Genomic DNA, 17,528 nt, shown 5'->3' with positions numbered 1-17,528 from the left:
TGAAGGCATCAGTGCTAATTTCAGTCTCCTTTCAGAACCAGCTTTAAGCAGTTTGACCTGATGATGGCGCTAGAGGAAGCAATGGAATCACCAAAGTTCTTCCAGTTGATCCAAAGGGGAACGTAGACATCTGGATCACATGTCATCGTAATCCTGCCAGTTGTTGAGTCAGTTGGTGGCGCTAGAGGAACAGAAAAGGGATCACTGAGTCAGGAGGTTGGATCCTCTGGAGACAATGAATGTCTGTACATGTAGAGTTGGGCTCTTATACGTGTTTACTTCCTTTTGTGTGCGCAGTAATTCATTTTGTTGCAGGCTGGTTAGTTAAAGGTTTCATCTGCGTCATATTCGTACTCAGTGGTACATTTAGATTCTGAATTTATTCCACACAGGCTTTCGTGCTTCACAGTCAGCTCACACTTCACAGAAACACCCTGTTCTTTTCTGCATGCCAATAAAGCATCTGGTCAGAGCACAACTTCAGAAATGAAGTTCATATTCTGGTGTAGATTTAAGAGGAAAGAGCTGTGATACACAGTGCATGTCTGTCAAATGTGTTCATCCAGGTCACTGCCTCCTCTTCTCTGTCTCGTGATGGCCTAAAAACCAGCAGACACTGAGCTTACAGCGAGATACTGCAGGTATCTTTGCCCGCACATATCTGATTAGTAGGAACCTGGTGAACTCCCAATCCTCATAGTGTCTGTGTGCAATAATATACAGCTGGAGACACTGTTTGTGTAATATAAGTCACGTAATAAAGGGTTCCTGGATGGTTCTGAATATGATTAGGAAAGTGTTGACAGTTCCTCTTCGTCCTCCTGTTTGTGAACATGTGGAATCAAGAACTATTTCAAGCCAACAGTTAACAAACACCTGATGTTGTGATGATTCTTGGGCTTTGAGTTATAAAATTCTGTCAGCTAAAATGAAAGTAGTAACAAAATACTGCCCTGAAAACAGTTTCATCCAAACATGAGATCCTGCCTGCACAGATCAGAAGCACTAATGCTAACACAGATTTCTGCTGAGTCAGCTCAGACGATACGTGAAAGGTTGAAATATGTCAATAGCGGGACGTCAGGTCAGCAGAAGCAGACTTAATAGAATGATTGTGCAGCTGTTATTGATCGGAAGTTTTTAACTTTGTGCATTAAAAATTTACAGATCTACAACGAGGAGAGACGACGGTTCAGTCTGGTGAAGAATCAGCCTCGCAAGATTGTGGAGAAGGTGGCCTCGGATATCGAGAAACTGCTGGCTAAGAAGCGCAAAGCACTCGATGTGAGTGTGTGTAATATGTACTTAATGGGTTATTTCCTGCAAGTGCAGCAATCTCTCTCAGAACTATATTGTGCTGTTATTATTAACATTTTGGCATTTAAATGCAGCCTACTAAATGTACTTTGTTTTGTTTAAAATTCTTCTAAAAGACACCAGGTGTGACATCAGTCTGTGATCCACTGGATGAAAAAGATGATTTTTTTTGTTTCATCCTCAGGAGTGGAAACATTCAGACTTTGCTGACTGAGCAAACTTTTTTTGCAACGCTTGCATTTAAGTTGTATGAGACAGAGCCTGAGGATTGAAACAGCACTTTCTAACATTTATTCCAACATTGAGAAGATCTGTCATTGTTCCTCCAAAGAGAGAATATATCCTGTGCTTGAATATGGCTGTGCAAAGAACAGTTGGAACAATCGGAGCAGATAATAAGACACTGACGGAAGAATATGCGATTGACAGCATGTTGTGTTACAAAATGCAAAGCTGCATTATATGCAAATAACAATGTGTTCAAAGGTGGTTTCATTAGATAGAACATTATTATTGATGAAGGAAATTCTGGTGCCAGGTTGCTCTAAAGTTACAGTGCAAAAAAAGGTGGAATATACAATATAAAGTGTACAGAGGTTAAACACCAAGAGACAGTGCCTTATATAATAACAATACTACAATAAGATATTTACATATTTGAGAACTCTGACATGTCTTCATGCTCTGCTCCTCTAATGTGTCTGTTTCTCTGTTTCCAACACTCAGAGGTTGGCGAGTGAAGCAGAGCGGCTCCAACGAGAGCATCTGTGGCAGGACGGTATCAAGGTGAGCTTTAACCTTAATCAGTGTTATGATTGCTATGTTATGATACATTCGTCAATTTTAACGTAGTTATTTTATCACAGTATTTATAATATTTGAAATTGGCGGCATAGCTGTAGAGAAAGTTGTACAAACAGCTCGTGGTTTGGCCCATTCTACATTCCTACAACACCCAGCGTGCATTGCGCCCCTCCCTCTGAAAGGAACAGCCCAGCGAGAGACGCTGGAGTGAAATACTACCGTATCGCTGCAGGCAATGGCTCAGATAGGTACAGAATCCGAAATAAGACAAGAATATACCGGTGGATCATATAAAAAATCTTCGGGTCTGCAGTTGACATTTCAAACCTGATGATTTTGAACGAGACATGACATCGGAGGCGGGCGTCCTAGATTGAGGAAGTGTAGTTTAGCAAGCTCCCCGGCCTCCGCCAGATGACACGTTTTACGTAGTCTGGCGGAGGTTTTCCAGGGCCCATTGGAGAAGCAGATAGCGTCCTCCAAAGGCACAGAGCGAAATAGCACTTTTTTCCCACCATAATAACATTAGCTCCCCATAATAGCATGATAGAACTGATGTTGAAAATCGGCACACTGGCCCTTTTATATAAAATACTACGTACTTTTGACAGCTTTATTGAGTGTTTCAAACACAGCACCATAAAGTACTTGATCAATAATATAAACACCTCTTTACGCTTTATGCCTCTTTATGTGTGCAAACCAAAAACTCCCATTGGTCTCTGCTCTTGTGAATCATGTTACAAATGATAAAGAGACTGGACAGTGTGTTTCTTGACTATTCTGTCATTGCAGTGTTTGTTTGTTTACTGGTCTTGTCTGTGGCACAAAATTAACTCTATATTTTGTAGATGCAAAGTCAGAGCAAGGGCAAACACTTTTATTTCCTCAGGCACAAGTATATTTTTTTGCAGTTCCGCCTATTTGGCAATTACCAAACTAACAGACTGGAAAAATTTGCCCTCAGTTTCGGGTTTAACTGTAAAATTATTTGGAGTAGCACAGCTGTCTGGGGATGAGTCCGGAAATCCAACATCTGTCAGAACATTTTTATCAGAATCAAAAGGTCTAAACTAATTAATGTCATGTTTTCTATTTTGCCACTTCCAAGCATGTTTAAGAATATTTAGAAAAAGATCGGTCCTAAATGCTGGGAACAAGTGAACCATGTTAGTGAGGTCCACACATGTTGGGTTGTTTCTGCCTCAACACGCTAATGAAACACCTCACCTGACTCATGATTAAAAATAGGCTTAGATCTGCTGATGGGCAGTGAAGTCGAAACATTGGGTCAAAGGTACTGTGGGGCCACACAATTAAAAGAAGTTATAAATAAAAGATAAAAAATAAATAAAATCGCACACACAGTGCAGATTGCGGAGGCAGAAACAGCCTCCAGCTTTCAGTGGATTATGTTCACTTGTTTTCTCCTTCTGCTCTGAACCGACTCCATGGCAGAGACACACACACTCATACCAGCCTAAAATCCCTCAGAAAGTAGAGCCTTAAGTTTGTTTTGTTCACGTCTGCAGTGGATTTGTTCCCCGTGGTTCTGCAGTAACACAGTTTGGTTTGTCAGAAAGTGAAACACATAGTGTGTTCAAAGTTTTGGATGCGTTATTCCTGGAGCCACATAAGAAAAGCACACTACAATATTTTAATAAGGACATACTGTCTTGATTTTATCCCTAAATTAATTCAAACAAGTATTTCCGCACATAGTGGAAATGTTAAACCACCGATGTAAATGCACACCAGATGGAAATGTCTCTGAGCGCTGTGCCTCTAAATGGGACGACCTGGGAAAGACGGCACATCGACACCAGCCAGCTGAGCAGATCCCTCAGCGCTCAGCCGGCTCAACCAGATGACTGAGCGCACTCAGACGTGCACTTCTATCGAGTCCCACACACACATCGGCATTCCACTTTTCCACCCGGTCTGCTTCATTTTTCCAACACGAGACTTAAACTCATCCTCTCACACGGCCCCTCATGTCCTGCTCTGAGCCTCTGAATGCCTCTGTCATTTTAAAAGGCACTCGTGGTTCTGCCTGTTTAAGCCCATTCATTGCTGATAGTGTAAAGCCCCCACACTGTGAACTGTCTCTCCAATCGTGCTTTAAGCTTTCAGGTTTCTGATACTGAGCCATTGTTTTTCCTTTTTTTTATTGATATTTTTCTTTATTTGAGAGAAAGGACAGTTGGTAGTTTCTGAAACAGGGGAAGAGAGAGTGGAATTTAACCGCTGAGCTTAACCGGCGCCCCCATTGAGCCATTGTTTGTGGCCTCTGAGGGAAAGGATTTCAGGTGCAATATTTTCTTACAGGCTGTGAAATATGTGGCCAACATAACTTGATGGTTCGACATATTGGGAAATATGCTTACTCACTTTCTTTGCCAGGAGTTAGGCATGACAGTGATATCAATCTTCTCATCTGTTCTCGAAATGTCTAGCTACAAAAATCTGTTAACCTATCTTACTCACTTCTCCATGTATAGAATCAGAATCAGCTTCATTGGGCAGGTATGTACACATACAAGGAATCTGAAGTAAGAATTATAAAAGTAAAGTTTCCCACAATGCACTATGAAAAGTAGTGTACATCAAACTATATACCATCATGCATTCCGCTGCAATAAAAAAAAAAACTAACTTTACTGCTAAAGTTTATTTATATAGCGCTTTTCACAGACAGAGGTCTTTACATTGGCGACACAATACAGCGATATAAAACATGTCCGATACGATGGCCAAACAAGCCACACGAATAAAAGCATTCAGCATTTAAAACATCAACCCCAAACACAAGAAATAATTAAATACACAGTACAATAACAGTGCGTGGGTTGAGGCCAAATGCCTGTCTAAACAGGTGTGTTTTTAACTGACATTTGAAGACATCAGCAGATTCAGCAAACTGCGAGGATGCTGGCAGAGCATTCCAAGCAGGAGCATTTGGTTTCCCCCCAAAATGTCAAACTTCAATGGTCATTCTGTTGCTGTATTATGATGCCAGAAAGCTGATTCAAGAGAGGATCTGAGAGAAACGTTATTAACTCATAAATCAAACCCACTGACCAACTCTGGTGCAGTAAAGAAAACATTTGTCCGGTTTGTTTTGTTTTGTATCAATTCAGAATCAAGTCATTAGATTGCTTACGATTTAAATTATAATCTTTCTTATGGTAATGTATCAGATATTGAGAAAGTGAAGCATTTCCTATAAGATCACAACACTGCTAACAGACAGCAGTCTGGAGAAGCAGAGCTCTCTGGAGAAGTTACCACAGAGGATGAGTAATGTCACCTCTTCTGACTGACTGATAAAGAGCACCAGCTGATCACAGAGGGATGTTTTCTCCTCTGAGGACAGAAGATCTGTATTACTTACAGAAAAGACGACCAGCAGACACAGACGCGTCATATTAAGTAGAATGGTAATATAGGCTAAAGCGCCCTTTGGAGATGAGATTTGGTAATCAGAACAGGCCAAAAATAGGATCATCGCAGCCCCTGAGTAGATGTCATGCTTATTCTGAAGTATGTTAAGTCTGTAGGAAAACTAAGTGGAGCAGATGGCGATGCTCTACCAAAGCCTGACAGCCTGTCCATGATTCATGATGTGACGGCACGGAGCGGAAAACAATAGCAAACATTTGGTGGTTACAGAGTCACAAATGCAAGGATTTACAGCTTTTCACTCTTCTTCCCTCACTTTATGTTGCTTAAACTGCATTCATTACACAAGACTGAGAGATATTTGATACTGTTTAAGTTGTTAAATCATATAAAATTGAATATTGTTACCAGGCAAAACAGAGCATACATATATTTAACTGTAACTATTTACATCCAAGGTTTTGTTACTTGTAACAGCCCTGATTTCCCGAAGTAAAACGTGTATTACTCCCATATTTGAAGCTAATAAGAGACTTTGAGAGGCAGAGACGTGAAGAAAGTATTAAACGCAGTTCCAGGGATTGATATGGTTTGTCGAAAGTGAAGATGAATCGCTATTAACTAAAATAAAATGCAGTTGCATGCTTGTCTAATTACCCTTGATGTGTCTAGTAAACCTGCACGTACATCGGACTGCTCATGTTTTTTTCATGTTCTGTCAGCGCTGTAGCCTCCTCAAATCTGCCTCTGTTTTCCTCCAGGAGCTGGACATGGCTTATTATGACTCGAAGGCAGAGCTGGATTATGTGAGTAAGGGGCAAATAACTGGTTTGTTTATGTTTACTGAGGACATTTGACAGGAGGAGATTATTTCATTTGGTTTTAAATGGAAAATGTCTGAAATAGACTTAAAAAAATCTGTCAGAAGGTGATTTAGAAAAAAAAGGGCACAGTGATCGTTATATAAGTGCTGATAAAGAGATGAATGTTAACGTGATTTCTCTCATTCTCTAAGTATTCCATGGATGGAGAAGGAGAGGTGGAAAATCCTTCCCACATCAAGCTGGAGTTTGTGTACGATCCAAACTTCAAAAACAACGTCAACTACTCCTACACAGCTGTTCAGATCCCCACAGACATTTATAAAGGAGGCAAGTCAAGCTCTCATTAGACTTTTTATTACACAGCAGCATGGAAAGATGTTCTTTGAGTTCAATTAAGTACATTTACTAAGAAGTCTTACTGTGTTTCTCCCACCAGCTCCAGTCATCCTGAACGAGCTGAACTGGACGCAGGCTCTGGAGAAAGTGTTCATGGAGAACAGTCAGGAGGATCCGTCGCTGCTGTGGCAGGCGTTCGGGAGCGCGACGGGTGTCACACGCTACTACCCAGGTACGTTTTAAGTTCCAATTATGTGCTTCCTGACCTGATGCTAAATAAGAAGTGTGAATTTTGTTGGTATTTTAATGGTTTAAACTCTTTTTCAGCTACACCGTGGAAAGCTCCTGATAAAATCGACCTATATGATGTCAGACGGAGGCCCTGGTACTGTATGCTGCTTACAAACATTGTTTCATGGCGGCATGTCACAGGTGAAGTAGATTTCCGGGGTTGAACTATTGTACTTTGTTTTTCACTTTGTCACAGGTACATCCAGGGAGCCTCATCCCCTAAAGACATGGTCATCCTTGTTGATGTGTAAGTATTAAATACCATTTATAAAAGATTACATTCACAATTTTCTTTGGTTTATTTATTGGCCTGCATTCCTCACAGTTTTAAATAATTATCTGTTGTTAAAATCCATCTGTGATGTTTCCCTGAGCCTTCCTATCCTCACAAGTAAAGTGAACAGGCCATCTATGGTGTTATTTCACATACTGAGCAGCTTCTTCATCTGTTCATCTGTCTCAGCCTACAGGCCAGCAACACAGACAAAGCTAAATTATATATTGTCTTGGAAAAAAAACAGTGCACCTGGCACTGACTCTGCACCTGAACCAGCTGAATGTGCAGCTCATATTGCTGATAACGTGTGTGCCTGAAGCTTACGATAGAGACGATCCAGACACAAGAACAAAATGTAGATGTCTCGTACAGTATGATGTTGTCAGATGAGGAGGTTGATACCAATCTTATGTGTGTCTATATGAGACTCCAGCCAGCAGCTGGTTAGCTTAGCTTAGCATAAGGTCTAGGAACAAGGGGCAGACAACCAGGAAGTCACTGCTCCAACCAAGAACAGATAATTGTCATCTTTACAGTTCTGTTACAGGAGGTAACTTTTTAGCTAAGTTAGCTGTTTCCCTGCTCTACCCAGTCCTAATGCTAAGCTAAGCTAACAGGTGATGAATATAGCTTCAACTTTACTCTACAGATACAAGAGTGGTACCAATCTTCCCATCTAACTCTCCGCTAGAAAGCTTTAAACATGTATAGACTCAGTTTTGTTTGCTGCCTCTGCGGAGGATCATAGAGTGCAGTGAGCTTTGCTGGGTGTATTCAGTCTCATGGTCGTTTACAGCAGTCTGTTGTTGTTACTTGTTCTGTCCTGATGATTGCGGTTTAGCGAGTGACAATAGGTGGTTCATTGGCCCTGGTTGCAAGGTTAATCTTATTACTGAGTTGAATAAGTGAGTAGCCCTCGTGAATATCTCTTTCATCAACATGAAACATCGCATGACGTCCACATAGTGACTGAGGCAGCCCTTCGTGTACAAACAGGAAACATAATGAGTAATAAATATTGGACTTTTGGTGACCTCATGGGTTGTTTTTTATTTGTATATTTTTTCACTCATAATAAAGAAGTTCTGCTGCATTAAACCTGCGATTTTAGAGTCTATGTTTATTCAATCAGACAGTTTTGAATACTTTCTCTGGTGAACATCAAGGTTTTTGTGCTTTCATTTCTATCACCACTGCTGACGTTGTGTTTGGGTCGATGCAAACTGTACATTGCTGAGTACTAATGCAAACAAATATCCACTGAAAGGATTCATCAATGCTGCTAAAACACTGTGGAGGAAGAACCAGTGTCTGTGCTTGAACATCTGGAGTCAGCATGTGTTCACTCGGGCTCTCGCAGGGAGAGAGAGCGCATTGCTATTGAAGCATTAAATTATACTGCACTTATTAAATAGACCTATTTTGAAAAAGCTGTTAATGCTACCGAGTTAAATGACTTTATTAGTTTACCAAAACAAATCTTTTACACAGAGTTTTACTCCTAATTAGGAAAGGATTTAACCACTCATTTTTTTTGTCAAGCTAATATTTCCTCGAGTGTCAGCGCGGGGCACAAGTGAAGCTCCTCTTCTAATTTGCTTAAACAAACGTCCCAGTTTAGCAGCGCTTTGTTCATACAGTATGTAGCAACTGGGCATCATATACACCTTGAATGCATGAATAAATGCATTCTCGTGTTAGCACATGTTTGTAATTATGCTTGTGTGTTTCCACAGGAGCGGCAGTGTCAGCGGGCTCACCCTGAAGCTGATCAAAGCCTCAGTGATGGAAATGCTCGACACTTTGTCTGATGATGACTATGTCAACGTGGCCAGGGTCAGTATGTTCTTCACTCGCTGACTCATCATCACCGATTCTCTTTCATTTCACATCTCCCTCTCTGCTTCGTTGCACTTGTTTCCTTGAGTTCAGTCTTTACATGTTTAACCTCAAAGTGTGTCTCCTGCTGTGCTACAGTTTAACGAGAAGGCCGAGGCTGTGGTTCCCTGCTTCAAACATCTCGTGCAGGCGAACGTGCGAAACAAAAAGATCTTTAAGGACGCAGTGCAGCAGATGCAGGCTAAAGGCACCACTGACTACAAGTCTGGATTTCATTTTGCCTTCAACCAGCTGTTAAATGTAAGTCACATATTGATTTACATCGATGGGGATTGATGTCAATACTGATGTCTCCAAACACGCTTTAGCTGTATTGACAAACCCGACTGTTCAGCGTTCATTCTCATTCATCTCCTTTTAAATGTGTTTTTTCAGAAGACAAACGTCCCTCGGGCCAACTGCAATAAGATAATCATGCTGTTCACTGACGGAGGAGAGGACAGGGCTCAGGACGTCTTCATGCAGTACAACTGGCCCAACAAAACGGTGGGTTTCTCCTGAGCATCGCACCACGACAGACACCTCTCAGTCTCGTGCAGCATCGTATCTCGATCACCCTCTAAAAACGTGTTTATAATTTGTTCCTCCAAAGGTTCGAGTTTTCACTTTTTCTGTGGGTCAACACAACTATGATGTCACACCTTTGCAGTGGATCGCATGCACCAATAAAGGTGAGCTGAATTTCTATCATTCATTCGTTTTGTCTGGTGTACCAGAGGGATTCGTTAGATGACCTCTGGTATCCCTTCTCTGGTTCCAACCGTCCTGTCCTAAATATGTTGTTATCAATGGATTATAATCAGGGTGTTTGATTTGTATGAAACTAAAATCTCATTACACCCTTTTTTTTTTAACAGTTGAATTGTCTATGTTTTTATTGCTTTTGTGTTGTTGGTCAAGCATTCAAACAGTGGCAGATCACTTCAATTTTAAACTTTTATACATGCATAAAGTGATAATGTCTGTTAAGTCACTGTCTATCGCCGAATGAGGTAACACAATGGTGATTGAGCCTATGGCCCACTGATGAAAGCCTTTGCCTTTGCAGTATATAGCATTATTTTGGACTCTCACTTATGGTGTCTGTGGCGGAAAAAATCACGAGCATCGCCCAGTCGGTGACGCGTTTTCCATCAGCCAGCAGTGGTTGGTCTCCCAGAGAGGGTAGGTGGAGCTAAGCGGCTGCTTTTCCGGTCTCTGCAAGTGTTGAGAGTAAACAGTAATCTACTATGGCTGAACAAACGAAGAAAAGATCGATGACTACACATACAACTTGTGAAAATCCAAAGAAACAGAAACAAATTTGACGCTCAGATGAAGGCAAACAGTCTGAAAAGGAAAATCAAGAGTTACAACTGGAGCCAACCGTGGACGACACACATGCAACACTGTTCTCATGCACCTATGCATCTCTGCTTTCTTGCTAACTAATTTATAACCCCCTAAGTTGTTGAGGGTAGCACTTTGGTGCTCTGGTTTGCCAGACAGCAAGAAGGTTCTGAGTTCAAACCTTCTGGGCCTGGGGCGCTGGTTTGGCTCAGTTGGTAGAGCAGGCGCCCTATGTACAGAGGCTACAGTCCTCGACGCACTGATTGCAGAACCTTCTGGGGCTTTTCTGTGTGTTTACAAGTTCTTCGTGTGCCTGTATTTCAGCTTCAAAGTCCAAAAACAGACAGTCAGGGTAATTGGTGACTCAGAATTTCCTGAGTCATCCCTGTGATGGACTTGCTACCTGTCAAGGTTGAACTCCACTGTTGCTGAAAGTCAGCAGGGATGGGCTCCAGCTCCCTGCAAAGGTTAGGCAGTATAACCAACGTCTAGATGGATAAAAGCTGTTAAGCTTACTCATTTCTAATCCTATTTGGTGGTTTATTTTCCTCATTAAATTATGTGCATATTAATGATTCTAATCTAGTGGAAATAGCTTTTCTGTGCTGACTGGTAGAGCTCTTTACATACCCCCTTAAGTACCCCTGGTTGGGAATCACTACAGCAGAGAAAAACATTAAAAACATTTGCAGGTAATGGCCAAAATGAGCATTTATTTTTAGCTTAGCAGATGATGTTTAATAGCTATAAAAGACTCACTCAGCCCATCCTTTAGAGTCACTGTCTGCTGTACATGTATTAATCAATTCTCAGACAAAAGAACAAATGAATAAACCACTGAGACTAATGTGCAGCGCAGCGCTCCGCCCTGCTAATGGGTCTGCCTGTTAGGTCTGTGAGCAGACCAGCCATGCGTCTCCTAAGGCTCTGTTCGCTCTCACAGAGGTCAGTCTGGCTCTCTGGATCAGGTTTGCTCTCGGCAGGGAGCTGACATTGATCTTTCCAGGAGAACTCGCGTTTGTGAGGAGGCTTTGTGACTCAATGCCACTCAGGAAACTCGTGCAAGAGTTGCAGCTTTTGTTATCACTCTGACACGATGTGTTCGGTTCAGACTGAAGAACGAGATGTATCTGGAATAAGACGGCCTTTAAAGAGCTGAAAAGAAATCTAAAACGGTCATCTGATTAAACGCACCCAGTGCTATTTTTACATAACAACGCAGGTTGTCCCAGATCTGTCTCAAGTAAGTGAACTTCACAGCTGATGATGACACATGCAGTCTGTGATGGTGAACGATGTGATTTTATAAATGCATCAATCACACTTTCTGTGTTTTTGACAATTGAAAATTACAGCCTGGGTTAGTTTAGCACCTCGTACGACTGTTTCTGTTCAGTTCAAGAGTAGAAAATAATTGACTTTGGATTTCTGTGTAGAGCTGAAACAATTAGTGTATCAACATCAAATTAATCTGGAACTATTTTGATGGTTTATGATTTTTTTTATTATAAAAATGTAAGTTACAGCTTCTAAATGTGGAGGATTTTCTGCTTTTGTTCTTCCTACATCTTTCAGTTTTAAGCAGTTTTTACAGGAAAAGACACTTTTTCTTCCATTTTCTGGCACTAATGATTCCAAATAACGAATAGATGGGATGAAATGCTACACAGCACATACATTAATAATGAATGTAATCATTAATTGCAGCCCTACTGCTATAAAACATGATGGGAGCAGCTTGGAAAATTGGGAAACCAGCTCTTATATTTAATAAAGGTTGCACAGATTATTTATCCTCTGAGGCAGACTGTGATAAGACGTGAGGTTTCAGGTTCCTCCAGGTCTCAGCTGATACCTCAGTTTAAAGCTCAGAGGTATTCCTCTTTAAGCTTCCTTTCTGTGGGAGTTAAGTGGCTGAGTCACCGCTCGAGTAACATCGAGTAAAATCTGGAATATTTATGAGCAGCACTTCTGTGTGTGTTTTTTTCTGATCGCATCGCTCACATGCTCTCTCTCTCTCTCTCTCTCTCTGTTTGTCTTTTTTCTCTGTCGCTTGCCAGGTTACTATTTTGAGATCCGTTCCATCTGTGCTATAAGGATTAACACCCAGGTGGGTTTGTCTAGTGCCTCCGACACAGCTGATCCCCTGTTCACTGTTTCTGAATCTCCTTGTGGAGCTCGTACGCTCTGTAGAAACATCTTCTTGCATTTGTTTGCACACACATTCCCCCCGTGGACTGATGTTGTGGTTTGTTTTGAAGCCGCTGCCAATAAAGTTTCTCTTATTTTGTCAGGAGTACCTCGACGTGCTGGGCCGCCCCATGGTTCTGGCAGGCAGTGATGCCAAGCAGGTTCAGTGGACCAACGTGTATCAGGATGCTTTGGTGAGGCTGCTTGGCCCTGTTAGCAGCACATACATAAATATAGTAAATGCAGCAAAAATAAAGAACAAACACACACTGAATAAATACGTTTATTATTTATACTGTTTGGGACTTTGTCTTTGGACTCTGCAGGGTCTTGGCATGGTTGTAACTGGGACTTTGCCTGTATTTAATCTCACCATGGATGGAAACTCACAGGTAACCTCAATGCTAAATGTGAAATGTTACTTGTAGCCTTTTAAAGACAGATGTTAGCTCTGTTCTATGATATCATGTGTTGATATGACTACCTTTAAAGTAAACATTTAATATTTTAGGAAATATGCTTATTTGCTTTTTAGCTAAGAGTCACATGAGAATGTGGATACTTATCTCATGCCTGTAAAGTATATATTTAGCTACAGGTAGGAGAGCGTTAGCTTAGCGTAAAGATTGGAATCAGGTGGAAACAGCTAGCCTGGCACTGACTTAAGGTAACAAAGTCTATCTCCTAGCCTACTTACCAACATTTTTTGATTAATATGAAGTGTAAAATTAATATATTTTGGTTTTACAACCAGATATGTACCTTGATTTCTTCTTTGCCGTGTGCAGTTGCCTCTTGCTGCTAAGCTAGCCTGCTGCTGTAGCTCTAGTTACATATTGAGTGCTAATGCCTCTTCTAACTCGTAACAAGACAGGAAATAAGCGTATTCCCCAAAATGCTGTAATTAAAATAAAGTCTTCCTTTTAACCAGCTGCTTTAATGTTGCTTTTGTGTGACAGAATCAGCTGATATTGGGTGTCATGGGAGTCGACGTGCATCTCGATGAGATAAAGAGACTAACACCTCGGTACAATGTATGTACATCACATTAGCACCATTATTAGTCATACTTCTCTGTATTTGTACCTGTCATGGACATAACAGATTCACACATCACTGCTGTTCCTTTTTTTATGTCCTTATCAGCTCGGAGCCAATGGATACATCTTTGCCATTGATCCAAATGGATATCTTCTTCTTCACCCTAATCTTCAGCCGAAGGTGAGGAATGTTTAACCTGCCAGAGAATATGTTTTAGGGCAGGTAGCGGGGACAGGGAAGACATATGGAGAAAAATACAGGTCTTAATGAGATCATAATGATGCTGATCTGCCTTTTTCATGTTTGATGTCTTAGCTGGTGAACCTCCCTGAGCCTGTGACGCTAGACTTCCTGGATGCAGAGGTGGAGGACAGCAATAAAGAAGAGGTGGGCACTGAAAAGTATTTTGTTCCTCGTTGTTGCTCAGCTCACGTTAAACATTATTTCCGGGACATTGAATAACAGGATGTGCCCGAGGACAGTCTGCCTAATGTCTGCTGCTTCTGTGCAGGTAACAAACGGCTCACGAAACATGTTTGTGACTTTAAAAAGGCTTCTTTGTATGCTCTAGATCCGGCGACAAATGATTGACGGGAGACCAGGAGAAATGCAGGTCAAAACTCTGATCAAGTCCATTGATGAGGCAAGTAAATCTTTCTGAATAGCTTCACACATTCCCCCTTTATAGTCCGACTGAAGCTGTCATGTAGAGCTTTCTCACACATGTTAATGATCAGATCTAATCTGAGGCACAATAAATGTTATTTAATAAACATCTTTGACAACTTGTGTCTTATTTTTTGTAGAATAAACCCTTAAGTCTCAGTTACAAGACATTTGGTTACCATCAGAAATTTCTCGTCTGCTACACTGCACAGATTTTAGACCTGGACCTCAGAGATGTGCACTGCTGTCTCGTAGGTCCGAGACACACGCTGCTCAAACAGTTCAAACAGGTCCTACGTAACTTTATTATGTAATCTACCTATTTTGAAATTTAAGGAGAGGTCACTCTTAGGTCCACCTGAAAAAAAAGAAAGACATTTGTTTGGTTTTCACTTAACAAATCTGTGTGCTCTCACAGTCATACTCTGCGCCTGCTGATGTGTAAACCGAGCACAGATTTACTCACGGCTCTTGTTTTTTCCTCGGTTAACCCGGAGGGGCAGGGCTTCGTAGAAATTAGTCCAAACATGTTTACTTTAAATATTAATCACTGTAAGGATATTTTCTAGGTCAACTTTTTCTTTCTCTACTTACCACTATACACTTCTCCATGTTGAGTAAGTTATGATTTATTTAATCCAACTCCTTGTAAACCTTGTGTGACAGTAATGTGCGGCTCAGTGTTACAGTTTTACTGTCACTATGCATTTGTGTGTAACTAAGTGGATTATGTCAGTGTTACATTTTTAACATAGATTTTTCTTATTGAATTTGAATGGATTTTATGTGGTCTGAAAAATATTTATCTTATTAAAAACAATGTTATCATTTAAGCCCATTTAGTAGCAGGTTTTTCTAAAACTATAGTTGAAAAAAATAGACATTTTTTCTTGTTGTGTATACGGAAAATATTGGCAAATAAAGAAAACATTTCCATCCATCCATCCATTATCTATACCGCTTATCCTGTTCAGGGTCGCGGGGGGGCTGGAGCCTATCCCAGCCGTCATTGGGCGAAGGGCCGGGTACACCCTGGACTGGTCGCCAGTCAATCACAGGGCTAAAGGAAACATTTATAACTTCAAATTTAGGCAATAAATTTGGTTCAAAAGCTTTGAGAGAAATTCAAATCATGTGAAAGACTACAACACCCAGGTTCCCACTAAAAAAAAGTTAGAGTACACCACCAGGAAACAACCCAACACACATGTTGCATAAAATTAAAACAGTTATGTGATAACTGTTTCCATTTGCCTGAAGTGTCTCTAATGTCTCGTTTCCTGCAGCAATACATCGATGAGGTGTTCAGGGGTTACACCTGGACTCCCATCAACGGCACAGATTACAGGTGAGCCGCTTTAATGTCATTAATTAAAACTAATAACCAAGCAGCTGCAGGCACACATCGATTCAACCTTCCTCTCTGTCTCCTCATTAATGTGTCTCTCTGTTGTGATGCTGCCTCCTGTAGTCTCGGGCTGGTACTACCCCCCTACAATGAGTTCTACATCCAGGCTGACCTGAGCGATGTGATGCTGCAGCTCCAGTGTGAGTACAGGGAGGCAGAGCATTAAAGATTCTCTTTGATCACGATGCATCACAAAGATGGGATTAAAACACGAACATCACTCCTTGTCTCTGTCTCAGATATGCAGTCGCTGCTGCCCAGCTCCTTTGAATCTGCAGGACACGTGTTTCTGGCTCCAAGGTGAACGCCGCCTCTCTCTGCTCTCTGGATTTATCTCTTCTTCTGTCTGTTAGTATTAACTCTGTCCTCCGTGTCTCCAGGGAGTACTGCAAGCGTCTGCATCTCTCCGACAACAACACACAGTTTTTGCAGAACTTCCTGTCGCTCATGCTGGACATTTCCCCAGAATCTGACGAGTGTGAGGATTTAAAAAAGCATTTATTATTCCACTGCTGCAAACACAGAGAGGATAACATACTTGTGTTTTGTGTTTCAGGTGATCAAGGCCTCATCCACAACCTCATTTTGGACTCTAGGATTATTGGGCAGCTGGCCTCTCGAGTTTGGAAGAACAAGGACCTGAATTCGTGAGTCATCCTGTCGTTGTTTTTAGACTGCATCAAGACAGACACACTGTGTGCAAATGAACAGTATTCTGCTCTGAAGGCATCAAACAAACTGAGTAAAAGCTTATTGTTACAGGTACGGCTTCCTGGCTGTGTTTGCATCCACTGATGGAGGAATAACACGGGTGTTTCCCAACATGTGAGAGCACTTGCTTGAACAAGCAGTTTATCAGTAATGTCTGAGATATTCTGTCATTGTAAAACATTTAATGATTTCTCTCATGTTTGTTCAGAGCTGCTGAGTTATGGGACGAGGATCCTGAACCCTTTAATTCAAACTACTACAGACGGAGCCTCGACAACAAAGGCTACATGTTCAGAGCTCCCTCCAGATCCTGTGAGTGACTGTGCAAACATGCCTTAAAGGGGCTCTAATCTAAATTTTTTACTGTAACGATCAAATCACTATATGTGTATGAAAGTGGACCGTCAGGGTGATGAACCCACAGATAATCACCACCCATCTCTGCAGATTACTCAAAACATTAAGAGCTTTATTCCTATAGTAATCTTTGCAGTCTATATTCTTATTTACTGTCCGAACTTTTACTGGTTTGGTTCAATCTCGCAGCTCTTATAGCATCATTTTTGGCTGCAGCAGGCTCCAAAAACCACACTGTGCACTACCTGCTCAGCCTGTACAGACAACTACAGGTGTTGCTGTGTGACTGGAAGCTTCCATGATGACTTAAAACAGGTGTAGTTCAAACTGAAGCTGCTCAGTATTTACAGTTTTACAAAGGAAAGGGTTAAAACTCGGACTTTAGCAGCGACGTCTCGGCTTCATAACATTAACTGCACGGTTAGTTCCTGGGACTTCAAAATAAAAGCACTTCCTGTCAACATTGTATAATACAAATAATTAGCTTTCACATGATTTGTACACGTATTCCTGTAAATAATAACATGTAACTAACAGTAACATGTAACATAGTGTTTTGTTAACCTTCAGCTGGTTTATCTGCTGAAGAGCCAGATATTTCCATCAGGAGTTGGTGGAGACCAAAACAGAGCTAAAAGAGTGTACGTCTCGGACTAACAATTATCAGGTGGTGAAA

General features: G+C 41.2%; 1 protein-coding gene across 1 annotated transcript in view; it reads left to right on the top strand.

Annotated features, from left to right (window-relative positions):
* cacna2d2b (calcium channel, voltage-dependent, alpha 2/delta subunit 2b) overlaps nt 1–17,528 on the top strand; it is a 37,792-nt gene that overhangs the window by 14,264 nt on the left and 6,000 nt on the right. The window contains 25 exon segments of the mRNA XM_069678761.1: nt 1,168–1,284; nt 2,044–2,103; nt 6,285–6,329; nt 6,539–6,674; nt 6,784–6,915; nt 7,011–7,068; nt 7,171–7,221; nt 8,988–9,087; nt 9,229–9,390; nt 9,526–9,636; nt 9,743–9,821; nt 12,540–12,589; nt 12,774–12,863; nt 12,996–13,061; nt 13,629–13,703; nt 13,816–13,890; nt 14,026–14,097; nt 14,282–14,353; nt 15,663–15,724; nt 15,848–15,924; nt 16,024–16,084; nt 16,165–16,262; nt 16,341–16,431; nt 16,547–16,609; nt 16,704–16,807. Of these exon segments, the coding sequence (XP_069534862.1) occupies nt 1,168–1,284; nt 2,044–2,103; nt 6,285–6,329; nt 6,539–6,674; nt 6,784–6,915; nt 7,011–7,068; nt 7,171–7,221; nt 8,988–9,087; nt 9,229–9,390; nt 9,526–9,636; nt 9,743–9,821; nt 12,540–12,589; nt 12,774–12,863; nt 12,996–13,061; nt 13,629–13,703; nt 13,816–13,890; nt 14,026–14,097; nt 14,282–14,353; nt 15,663–15,724; nt 15,848–15,924; nt 16,024–16,084; nt 16,165–16,262; nt 16,341–16,431; nt 16,547–16,609; nt 16,704–16,807 (2,107 nt within the window).

Source organism: Semicossyphus pulcher, unplaced genomic scaffold (genome assembly GCF_022749685.1).
Source record: "Semicossyphus pulcher isolate SPU_LCO1_2020_fin unplaced genomic scaffold, fSemPul1.0.p SCAF_3, whole genome shotgun sequence".
NCBI lineage: Eukaryota > Metazoa > Chordata > Actinopteri > Labriformes > Labridae > Semicossyphus > Semicossyphus pulcher.
This window is presented reverse-complemented; position numbering and strand designations above follow the sequence as displayed.